The following is an 11,314-nucleotide window of genomic DNA, read 5'->3' as shown; positions in this document are numbered from 1 at the left end:
CGTACCTGACATGTCAAAGAATTTCTCACAAGTAATTAGCCAGCCAATCGGATCCTCTCCACTGAATAATGGAATTTCCAGTCTAGGCCCTCTCAATGTAGCTTCAGCAAAATATGAAGGTCCTCCTAACTGAGTTGCATGCTGGTTCCTTTGTGCATCATATAATTGTGCAGCAGCTTGGTACACCTGGGGCTGCATTTGACTGGTTGGAGCAGTATCTATGAACTGCCCTGTGATTGTGTTGTAGGTGTCGGGAGGGACATAAACAGGAGCTGACAAAGGGGAATAATGCCCACTGTTACCTGTAAAACCCATGGCCTGTGCCCTTGTCATTTTTGCTAATTTCCTGTGGGGCCATTCAAAATTGTGGATGTTCAGGCAATGGATGTTGCCTGACTGTGGTAGTGTGAGTACTGTCAGTAAACAAATTCATATTCACTGAGGGCATGCTAGTTGTGGCCCCTGGGATATGTATGCTAGGAGCAGAACTCTGTAACTCAAAGGCTGCGTTCAAATTATTTGTAACAGTAGGAGAACTGGGTACAGCCGTACAGGTACATGATCAGCAGCTATATGAATTCGCTGTTGAGGTGTGTTTTTTTTTCGAAAAGGGGAGATTCCCCGGCCTCTGCATCTGAACGATGCATATGGCCACTTAAATAAATAAAATAGGTTCAACAATGTCATAGAGTCTTGAAGCAAAATAAAGGCAAGCTCACAAAGAACCTCGACGCTGGAAAAAGAACAAGCCAAAAAGCCACAACCGGCTGGCAAGATAAATATAGGAAAACTAATTGCCTATCCTATGACATAACCGCCATCCAAACCGATTGCGCTACCATCTCCCACCGGACAGATCCAATAACCAAACGCTCCCTGGCCTCCGTCAGAGTGAGTAAGGACCATATACGGATCAACGCCGTAGCACAGAATAGTAGTTATTCTGTTAAAAGCCAAATCATTTCTGCAGTTCCAAATTGCCCATAACAACGCACAAACTCCTACACGAATATGTCTAGCTGTATCGGACTCTATCCCATCTAGCCACGTTCCAAATAACGACCCGACCGAAATCGGAGGAGTAATGTTAAAGGCAATTTGCACGGTGCGCCACAGAATTCTCACCAACGGACACTCAAAGAAAAGATGCTTAATGGTCTCGTCATGATCACAGAAACTACACTTAGTAGATCCTGTCCAATTGCGCTTAACCAAGTTGTCCTTTGTTAAAATAACCTGTTTATGGACAAACCACATAAACACTTTAATTTTCAAAGGAATTTTTACTTTCCAAACATGTTTGAAACTAGGAATGACAGTCGAGTTAATAACATCGATGTACATAGACTTAACAGTAAATTGTCGAGACCTAGTAAGTTTCCAGCACAACTGATCGGGCTGATTAGCTAGCTGGAGTTCCATCAGTCTACGCACCAGATGAAGCCAAACTTCCCATCTATCACCAACAAGCACCCTTCGAAATTGAATATTAAGGGGAATTGACTGCATGATCGTTGCAACTAACGCATCACGTCGCTGGACAATACGATACAAGGTTGGATACTGTAGTGCCAATGGTGTATCACCCAGCCAAGTATCCTCCCAGAACCGTGTATCTTTGCCATCACCGACAATAAACTTTGTTCTATTAAAGAAGGCTGCCTTAACTCTCATAAGCCCCTTCCAAAACGGCGAATCAGTTGGTCTCACTGTCACCTGGGACAAAGTTTTGGAATGCAGATACTTGTTGCGGAGAATCTGCGCCCAAGTTGCGTCAGTCTGAACAGAAAGCTTATACAGCCACTTGCTAAGCAGGCATCTGTTCTTGACCTCAAGATTCTCGATACCCAAACCCCCTTGGTCCTTTGGTCGACAAATAACATCCCATTTGGCGAGTCTATACTTTCTCTTAAGTTCATCACTCTGCCAAAAAAATCTCGATCGGTAGAAGTCCAACTGTTTTCTAACCCCAACTGGAACCTTAAAGAAAGATAGTAGGAATATCGGCATACTTGTAAGCACCGAATTAATAAGAATTAACCGGCCTCCATATGACATAAGTTTGCCCTTCCAGCAACTAAGTTTCTTTTCAAACCGATCTTCGATACATTTCCACTCTCTGTTCGTTAGCTTATGATGGTGAATGGGTATATCTAGGTACGTAAAAGGTAAAGTCCCTAATTCACAACCAAACAATTGCCTATAAGCCTCTTGTTCTTCCTTGGCTCTATCAAAGCAGAACAACTCGCTTTTATGAAAGTTAATCTTTAACCCGGTCAATTGTTCAAATAAGCATAACACCAGCTTCATATTTCTCGCTTTTGCCAGGTCATGCCCCATAAAGATGATTGTATCATCAACATACTGCAGAATAGACACACCCCCATCAACAAGGTTGGGCACCAAGCCACCCACCTGACCGGCCTCCTTTGCCCTACCAATGAGAATTGCCAACATGTCAACCACAATGTTGAACAAAATCGGGGACATTGGATCACCTTGCCTCAGGCCTTTGTGTGTCTGGAAATAATGCCCTATATCATCATTTACTTTAATTCCAACACTTCCTTTTTGTGTAAAGGATTCTACCTGGCGTTGCCAAGCCTCATCAAAACCCTTCATACGTTGAGGTGTGTTTATACCTGGACCAGTGCTAGGTGCCCCCGATGGAGTCACACACTCTGCTTTGGTGGGTGAGACACTTTCCAAGATGAGTTTCAGTGTTTTCTGAATCCCCAAATTCAGATCAGCTAATTTCTGTTCCACTCTAGGCATAGTTACCATTTCAGATCTCAACTTCCTTCAAGTCCGATAGCTCAGCCCGTAGTTCAGAAACCTCACCTTCAAGCCTGTCAACTGTGATCTGAACCTTGGCACATGTGTCCGCCATCTTCAGATCGGATCGGTGTGAGAGACGGGCTATCAATCTCGTCCCAATAGCTCTAGTATGGACACAACTCCTTGAGCAAGAGTAGGAGGAGCAGGAATTTTACAGTAATCCCAACCTGACCACCTATCTCAAGTCCGACGCCACCACTGGCACACGGATCGACTTCAGGGACAGGGATTTTACAGCTAGGAGAAGATCCCGAAGCAATCTTCCCGGACTCGTTGATCTGTGCCCGAATGAACGCCGCCACATTGTTCACCACTGCGGCCGCAAACAGGGAGGGACGGGAGGGATTTTACGAGAGAGCCCAACCCCTCGTCCTCCTCTACTTGATCCACCGCCGTAGCGTCGCCGTCACCAAGGAATTAACTGGCTTTTGATACCTTTGTGAGACCCAAATCACAAGAATCACTCGGTCTATGCAAAGAGTCGAAGAACAGATGGATTCGCTGGTCGAATTTGGGGGTAAATTGAGTAGCCGCATGGGAAGAGACCCGGCTTACAGTACGATAGCTAGGGTTTTAAAGCTACAATAGAGTTTGGAGTAGGTGAGATGCGATTACAGGTAACGGGGTTCGGCTTATAAGGCCGCCCAGGAATTACAGTGCTCCTGATTTACCATTGATTGGTTTACAGTCTCGTGGTCATTGGCTGTAAAGTAATGGCGAGGTCATCCGACCCGTCCATCTTGACTTACGTGGCGCACGTCGATCCCAGCCGTCCCTTATCTGAACTTTTCTGCTTTTAAGGATGGCAATGGGTAGGGTATGGGCAGGGTAGAGCAATACCATACCCATACCCGTATAGTCAGTGGGTACAAAATTCTATCCATATTCGTACCCATGGTTATGAAACTTTACCCATACCCATACCCGACGGGTACCCATACCCATTGGGTACCCAACGGGTAGAACAAATAGTACATAAGTTGTTCACAATTTTATGCTCATTGATAGCACATTTGACAAAAAAATCAATTATCTCAGCTCAATAACAGGCAGATGAGTAAATGACATATATCAAAATTTAGAAATCATAACATACTCTTAATTCAATAGGAGTAGATGTGTCACATGACAAACTAATGACTAACTGACGACAACTTAACATTAGTTCACAAACGGGCAGGGTATGGGTATACCCGCGGGACAAAGTTATACCCGTACCCTACCCATGACTTAATGGGTAGGGTATGGGTACTACCCATGGGTATAAAAGTGTGCCCATACCCTGCCCATGCGGGTACAGTACCCGCGGATACCCGTACCCATAGGTAAAATTGCCATCCTTATCTGCTTTGTCTCGAGTGTCTGTTTCTTCGGTGAGACCGTAGCAGGACTATGTCCTGACACGGAGGACGGGAAGCAGTAGTATCCCGAGTTCCTGCCCAAAGAACCATTAATATTTTAGAGCCTATCTTGTATCGGCTATATGTGGATGGTCGAAAAATCACTCTCCGGCTACATACTAGCTTCAAATGCATGTGGAAGCATGTGGTTTGCCCCCATTTCCTCAGCAATTCTTTGTTCACTTTCACTCCTGTTCACTAATTCATCACTAGTTTTGTCGGCAGTTAGTATAGTATATGTTCTAATAAGTGGAAGGTTGAGCAAGTAGAACAAGTTGTGCAAATTGGATCTGCCGAAGTCAACTGGCATTCTTAATTCAGATCAACAGCAAGCTCTTGCCACTCTCGGGCAACTTTTGTACCACTTCCTTGGGACTTTACAGAATCTGAATGCATAAACAAGTAATACAGTCTTAAATCTTACAAACCTTGTGCAGGCAAAGTTGTTTATCTCTAGTTGACACTTGAGAAAAGCAACACTCTGCAACGGTTTCCTTTTCTGCCGACTCAGATCTCAACTGGAAGCATCGTTTGATCCCCCTAACCAGGTATGGCATGCCACCGGTCTGCATTTTCACGCTGGATCTCGTCCTTAGTTACCAACCTCTCTCTAGCATTCAGGTGCAATGTAACTAATCTTGACTACAGTGCATGCAGATTGAAGCAGGAGCGAGCAATGGCTGCTGAAGGATGGCTGGAAGAGACGGTGAAGTTGTTGGGTTTCTGGGTGTTCCGGGCAGTGGTGCTTTCGAGCTTAGCCATGCATCTTGTCCTCGCCGTCTTCTCCGAGAGCCGCCGGCGTGAAGGCCATGGGTGGAAGAGGCGGTTCATATGGGTGGCATATCAGGTGACTGAGTGGGGCCCGATGTATGTCCTTGGTAACCTTTACCTGGATACTACGCCGCAAGAGAAGCTGATTGTTGCGTTCTGGGTGCCGTTCCTCCTGCAACACCATGCTCGCCCAGACAACATGAGCGCCTACGCCATGGAGGACCATGAGGCCTGGGCACGTCGGATGCTGCTGGTTCCCGTTCAGTCATTCAGAGCCATCTATGTTTTGTATCGGTACATACTTGAAGACCCTGCCACGGGAAGCATGCATCATGTTGTTCTTGGGCATTTTCAAATATGTTGAGAGTGCGGTGGCGCTACGGCGGGGTGACTTGGCCGTTGTCCGGAGCTCATTCAAGCAACTGCCAAGTAGCTTGGTCGATGATGATTTTGGTGAAGTCAAGAACCTGGAGCTAGATGATGAGAAGGCTGGTTGCTCACAGCCTGTTTGACATCTGCAAGGGTACATTCTCTGATTACCCGATGGAGTACATAGATCGTGATGCCATCAGAAGCATCTTTGCTGGTAGATGGAAGACTATGTTCAAGGTGGTGGAGATGGAACTCTCCCTCATGCACGACATCCTCTACACCAAGGCATCCGTGGTCCACACCTGGGGTGGCTACGCCATCCGTCTGGCCTCGCCGCCCCTCACAGCCGCAGCGCTACTACTGTTTTGGCTTGATTATAAAGTGGATTTGGAGCGAATAGATACAGTTATCACTTACACGTTGCTTTGGACGGCCCTTATCCTCGACATTGTGTGGCTGCTCAGAGCACTAGTGTCAACCTGGACATACTCATTCTTCAAAGTTAGGCAACACAATTGGTTGAAGCATGAACTTTTCTGCCAGGGGAGATGGCACAAGGTCCGTGGCTTTGTGGTCTCTCTCAGTCTTTCCAAGCTCTCCTCGTGGTTGTGGACATGTACATGTAGCAAGGAGCCCAAAAGCTACAGGAGTTGGGCTAGAACTTTTGGGCAGCATAACCTGTTGTACCACTGCACTCATGGACTGGCGAAGAAGATTGAATCAAAACACCACTCAAGGCACCTTGAGATTCCAGAGAATGTCAAGAAGCTGGTGTTCAAAAATATATGCAGACGGTTCTTCGGTGTTCCCGCAAAGCCCCGGACCAGTGCTGATGGGAGAAAAAATAAGCAAGCTGTGAAGGCCATGGTCATACCCTATGAGCCTATGGAGTCAGGCGGAGATATGAGGTTTCTTCCTGAATTTCAAGAGGTCATCCTCATCTCACGGACCTTTTCCTCATGAGCACCACCCATATCATCACAGAAGCAGCATCCCAAGAACATGCGAAGGCGATCAAGGTGATGTCCGATTACATGATGTTCCTCGCCACAGCACGCCCCCACATGGTACCGGGCCTTGACCGCAGCCTGTATGAGATTACCCGCCGTGCTCTCGAGGAGTTGAGGAGCGCCATGGAGTTGGAGACCAGTTCCAGTAGACCCAATGGGTATACTAGTTCAACTGAAGAATTTGCTGAGTGGATGCTGCATAGGTTAATGCCACATAATATTGAGAATACTACCATCCGGGTAGGAACTGACCTCGCCCAGGTGCTGCTAAGCCTACTGAGCAAAACTACCGAAAATGTCACGCCTACCTGGATCATTACAGGGTTTGCACGCTGGATCCCACGTTTGGCTTATCCTCCTGCAAGTGATATAGGGGATATTTGGAGTTCATCTTTGATGCCTGGGTGTGTTTGCTTGTCCAGGCGTCCATCCGATGCAGCAGGGAGTCCCATGCCAAGCAACTCGGCCGTGGCAGTGACCTAACAACCATCGTGTGGACGATGGCGAAACACGCAAGAGATTAGTGCAGTCAAATCAAGTATCCTATCCTTTCGTCTGCAATAACTTTGTTGTGATGCTTCTCATCGCACTATCTGGTAAATCTGTACCCTCTTTCTGTCCGAAGTTGTACTCGTGTATCTCTGGCTTGGCCATCCTATGTTGTTTTGCCTGCCTCTGCATTATGATAGAACTAGTTTGATGTGTCTGAACCTTGAGTTACTACGACAATTCACTAACTGATCCACTCCGCTCAGTTGTGCTTAATATTCTTTTGTGAAAAAAAAAATTAGCCACAAAATATGCAACAAGGGGTATAAAGAAATCTAATAAATAGACAAAGCCATTGGGGCTATCATATTCCACCACAATATCAAATGCAGCCTTAATCCATTACCCCTGTTTGGATAGTGTACTTTAATTATGTTCTTAGCGGGTTTTAGCTCGGCAATGGATGGTCACGCAAAATTTTCCCCGGAAAACCAAATCGCTGAGTCGGTAAATTGTGTTCCAGTCTACACCAATTTACAGGACGTTCTTGTGGTTGATGCTGTAATCCTGTCCGGTTGCTAGCTTTGTTGATTCAAAGCAGGGTTCGACTTGAGCCTTCATTCTAAAGAGAACTTATAAATGTGGGAAATTACAGTAAAACAGATGGCGGACATTCTACTTAGAAAATACTACTACTGTGCACCTGACAGGTTACTCAACCAAGCAATATTGCGATCGACACGACCAAACAGAGTGGAGCAGCAGTAGAGAGATCACTTTGTTTCCTCCCGCTCACGGCTCCCCTGTTCAAACTTCGCCCTGCGCTTTTGCCCTTTATGCTGCCGCGTATTTCATCTTGAAATTGGCTCTTGCGCCGTTGCGTTCCAGGAAAGAAAACATCGAAAATGGCTTACTACATGGCCGACAACAGAAGATAGATGTTCTATTCTAAATGAGAAAACAAAACCATATAAGATCAAACCAACAAAAGCAGAACACTGTAAACTTGGCAGATAATACGAGAATCCTGCAGATAAATATCGAGCACAAATAGCAGCTTACACGCCTCAACTAGAATCCTGCACTTGACAGGTCACTCAACAAGGCAATAGTAATATATCGACCCACACTAATGTCTGACGGCAAACCAACAGAGACTCAACATAGGAGCAAACTAACGACACAAGAATGAAGAGGTAAAATGACGCTTGCGGTTCCACTACTCGCGGTTTCATCACTTCTCCTCCCTCTCACGGTTCCACTGCTCGATCTTGGCCCTGCGCTCCTCACTGTTCTCCCTTGCAGGAGGGCTCCTTCCACGTCGTGGCGGGCTGCCACCATACCTGCGCCTCGGTCCATCATCGTACCTATCATGCCTGCCACCACCTCCTCTGCCACCACCACGGTAACCGCCGCCGCCACCACCACGATAGCCGCCCCCATCACCTCCACGGTAGCCACCACCACCGCCTCCACGGTAACCGCCACCATCACCTCCATCGCCTCCACGGTAACCTCCACCGCCGCCGCCGCCACGGTATTCATCCCGGCCATCACGGCGGAAGTCACCACCACGGTCACGGTTGTCCCTCCTGTGCTGTGGGCTTGGGCTGCGGCTCCTCCCGTGGCTCCTCCTGGACCGCCCCCCATATAGCTTCCTCCTGAGCTCCCTGCCAATCTGCTTCACGTGCATGAAGTTGCAGTAGCCGCCACGGTTGCAGCTGTTCTCCTCAAACTGCCTGCAGGTCGCCTCACGGAAGTCCGTCACAGGAGAGTACTCCACAATGATTGGGCGACCAGAGTAAAAGCGGCCTTGGAGGGCATTGTGAGCAGCCACTGCCTGCTCCTCCTCCCTGAACTGGACATAGACATTCCCGATCATGTGGTCAGCCAGGTTGTCACACACATTCAGGGTCTCAACCTCACCAAACTTGCTCAGCTCCTCATAGATATCCTCATAGAAGTCCTCAAAGTGCTCCTGCATCTTCTCTGGTGCAATAGCCACACCTTGGGCATCAACTCCAGGGGTAATCATATCAGGCCGCTGGTACATGTTAGCAAGCACAATGGTTGGCGATGTGGTTGGCCTGTTGTGCAGACGGGAGCAACGATCCCCATGACGGCAAGCTCCAATCTTGAAGTAAAAGGGGCAGTTGACCCTATCCTTCTCCGTGCCAAAAATTGAAGCCAAGTGCTCCGCCATTGTTTTGGGAGCACTTCAGAGGATGCTGAAGCTGCACAAAACAAAGATAAGAACAGCATCAGAAATTCTTATCCAGAACAAAAGAATCTATGTGCTTAAAAAATACATTATTGGGTTCTCTGGCAAGAACAGGGAGCAAGGAATACTGGAATACCTCGATTAAGGTCGTCATAGTGCATTACAGAAGACAAAATATCGAAGGGAACATATAGGATTAAACCAATCAGGCTCACAAGACCTATGTATCTTTTTTAATATCACCAACATGTACAATTCCTGTGAATTTACCCCTGTAACACTCACTGTTTGGTTGGAACATTATAAAGCACAAGCTATTCCCAGTCCATTTTTAACCTAATCTGCACACTTATTCAAACTCGTTAATATTATAACAACAAGCTCAATAGAAAGAAGACCAGAAGAATCATGATCTACTTCAGGCATCATCAGGACTAGATCTGCTCCTAGTAATCTGATCGATTTTTTTAACCTATAAATCTGCACACCGTTGAAAACGGTTAAACCAGAAATGAAGAGATGAAGTGTTCCTCCCACTAGAATGTTAGTGTTTCTCCCCCTGCAACTGCAAAAAGAGACCAAACAACATAGCACAAAAGAAATAACTTTTTGCCTGTTGCACGAGGGCACTCCTTCTGGGTTGCAGGCCTTGTTATATCCGCCAGACAAAGATTACTATTCGATCCGTTTTAAAACCTAATCTGCACACCGTTTTAGAATATTAATCTTTGATTGAAGAGAACAACCCGAAACAAACAAAAACAAGTACCAACCAGAACGACATAGATGCACACATAATTTAGAGCAGACTGCTGCGTACATGCTCACAAACCTCTTGTAATCCAGTAAAAGGTGTGTCTAAATTATAAACCCCAAGCTCCACTAAACAAGGCCACTGGTATACAACTTCAACAAGAACCACCCAGGTATCCCGTCAAACAAGCACTTCTAGCCACACAAAAGGATTCAGCAAAGAGCACTCAACAGCAGCAGCTGTTGCAGCATAGATGGTAAGAATACGCTTCAACGTCCTTAACCCTGACAAATTTTCAGCATCTACTGCTGACCATAAATTTAGTTCCCCTTAATATCAAGGGCATTTGAACATAGAATTTGCATAGCCCTACATTCAATTCCCATGTTAGTTAATCTCAACATATTCCCAACTTATACTCCCAAGTCCCAACCCAACAGCAAAATTTGGGGAGCAATTCATTCTACAAATTGAATATAAATTCAGTTTCCCCTGCACTATTTAGTAGTTGATATAAACAACAAAGAATTTGCAGAACCCTAGATTCAATTAGGATGACATTTACAACAGAAGAGTGATCGATTTATTTGCTCTAGGAATCTCATGGGGGGCACCTACCAGTTAATAGCAACAATCTTCCAGCACAGGAATTGCAAAACCCTAGATTCAATTCCCCTATCGCTGAACCTCGGGTTATTCCCAGCCGAAATCTCCCGAACCAATTCGGGCGCAACGATCTATTTGCTCCCGAGAGACATGCAAAAACTACTGCATCCGACATCTACCAGGCGCAAATCGACAGATCGTCCACCGAGAACGCGGAAAAATCTAGCGCGAAACCTAGATCGGCCGCCGAGAGGAAGACGGGGGCAGCAGACAGACAATCTGGGGGTCGGGCGGACACGCACCTCGGGAGCGGGAGGGCGGCGGCTATCGTCTCGATCGATCCGGCGGCTTCGCTGCCGCGGCCGGGGGTTGACGGAGGAGGCGCACCTGACCTGGCTGTGGCGGCGCGGCGGAGGAGGCAGAGAGGGGTCGGGGTGGATGGGGAGGGTGCGCGTAAATATAGCCTGGTGGGAAGGGAGAGCACGAGCGGCGGAGCGCGTGGCTCGTCTCGGGCCGTACGATCGGGGACCGATGGCTGACGTTGGTGGATGGGTTTGTCTTTTTTCTTTTTTTTTCTTCGAGTGGGTGAATGAAACCATCTTCGGCTATTATGCCGCAAGAAAGAAATTCCAGGGGCTTCTTTTCTCATCATTCATCAAAGGAAAGGAAATGGAAAAGGTACCCTCCCATCCTCTTAATGTGGATTCGTTACCCATACTCCAATGAACACTACGAGCAACTCCAATCGGGCGACCCATTTCGTTCGTCCATATCGGTTTGAGTCGTCACGGACGAAAACATCAGCCCAACGCGCAGACCAAAACCCAAAACGCGTCTGATGAAGCTATGTACC

At 46.9% G+C, this 11,314-nt stretch overlaps 1 protein-coding gene and 1 pseudogene across 1 annotated transcript; one reads left to right on the top strand and one right to left on the bottom strand.

Moving 5' to 3' along the window:
* The first annotated feature begins 4,914 nt into the window (after window positions 1–4,914).
* On the top strand, window positions 4,915–6,344 carry LOC119355821 (annotated as a pseudogene).
* Window positions 6,345–7,869: 1,525 nt separating this feature from the next.
* On the bottom strand, window positions 7,870–10,912 carry LOC119291921 (splicing factor U2af small subunit B-like). Its single transcript, XM_037570736.1, has 2 exons — window positions 10,764–10,912; window positions 7,870–9,114 (listed from the first exon to the last, which is right to left on the bottom strand). The coding sequence occupies exon 2, from the start codon at window positions 9,081–9,083 to the stop codon at window positions 8,115–8,117; it is 969 nt and encodes a 322-aa protein (XP_037426633.1). The 5' UTR covers window positions 9,084–9,114; window positions 10,764–10,912; the 3' UTR covers window positions 7,870–8,114.
* Window positions 10,913–11,314: the final 402 nt, after the last annotated feature.

Source organism: Triticum dicoccoides, chromosome 1A (genome assembly GCF_002162155.2).
Source record: "Triticum dicoccoides isolate Atlit2015 ecotype Zavitan chromosome 1A, WEW_v2.0, whole genome shotgun sequence".
In the NCBI taxonomy this organism is placed as follows: Eukaryota; Viridiplantae; Streptophyta; class Magnoliopsida; order Poales; family Poaceae; genus Triticum; species Triticum dicoccoides.
The sequence above is the reverse complement of the archived record's forward strand: the minus strand, read 5'-3'. Positions and strand labels throughout refer to the sequence as shown.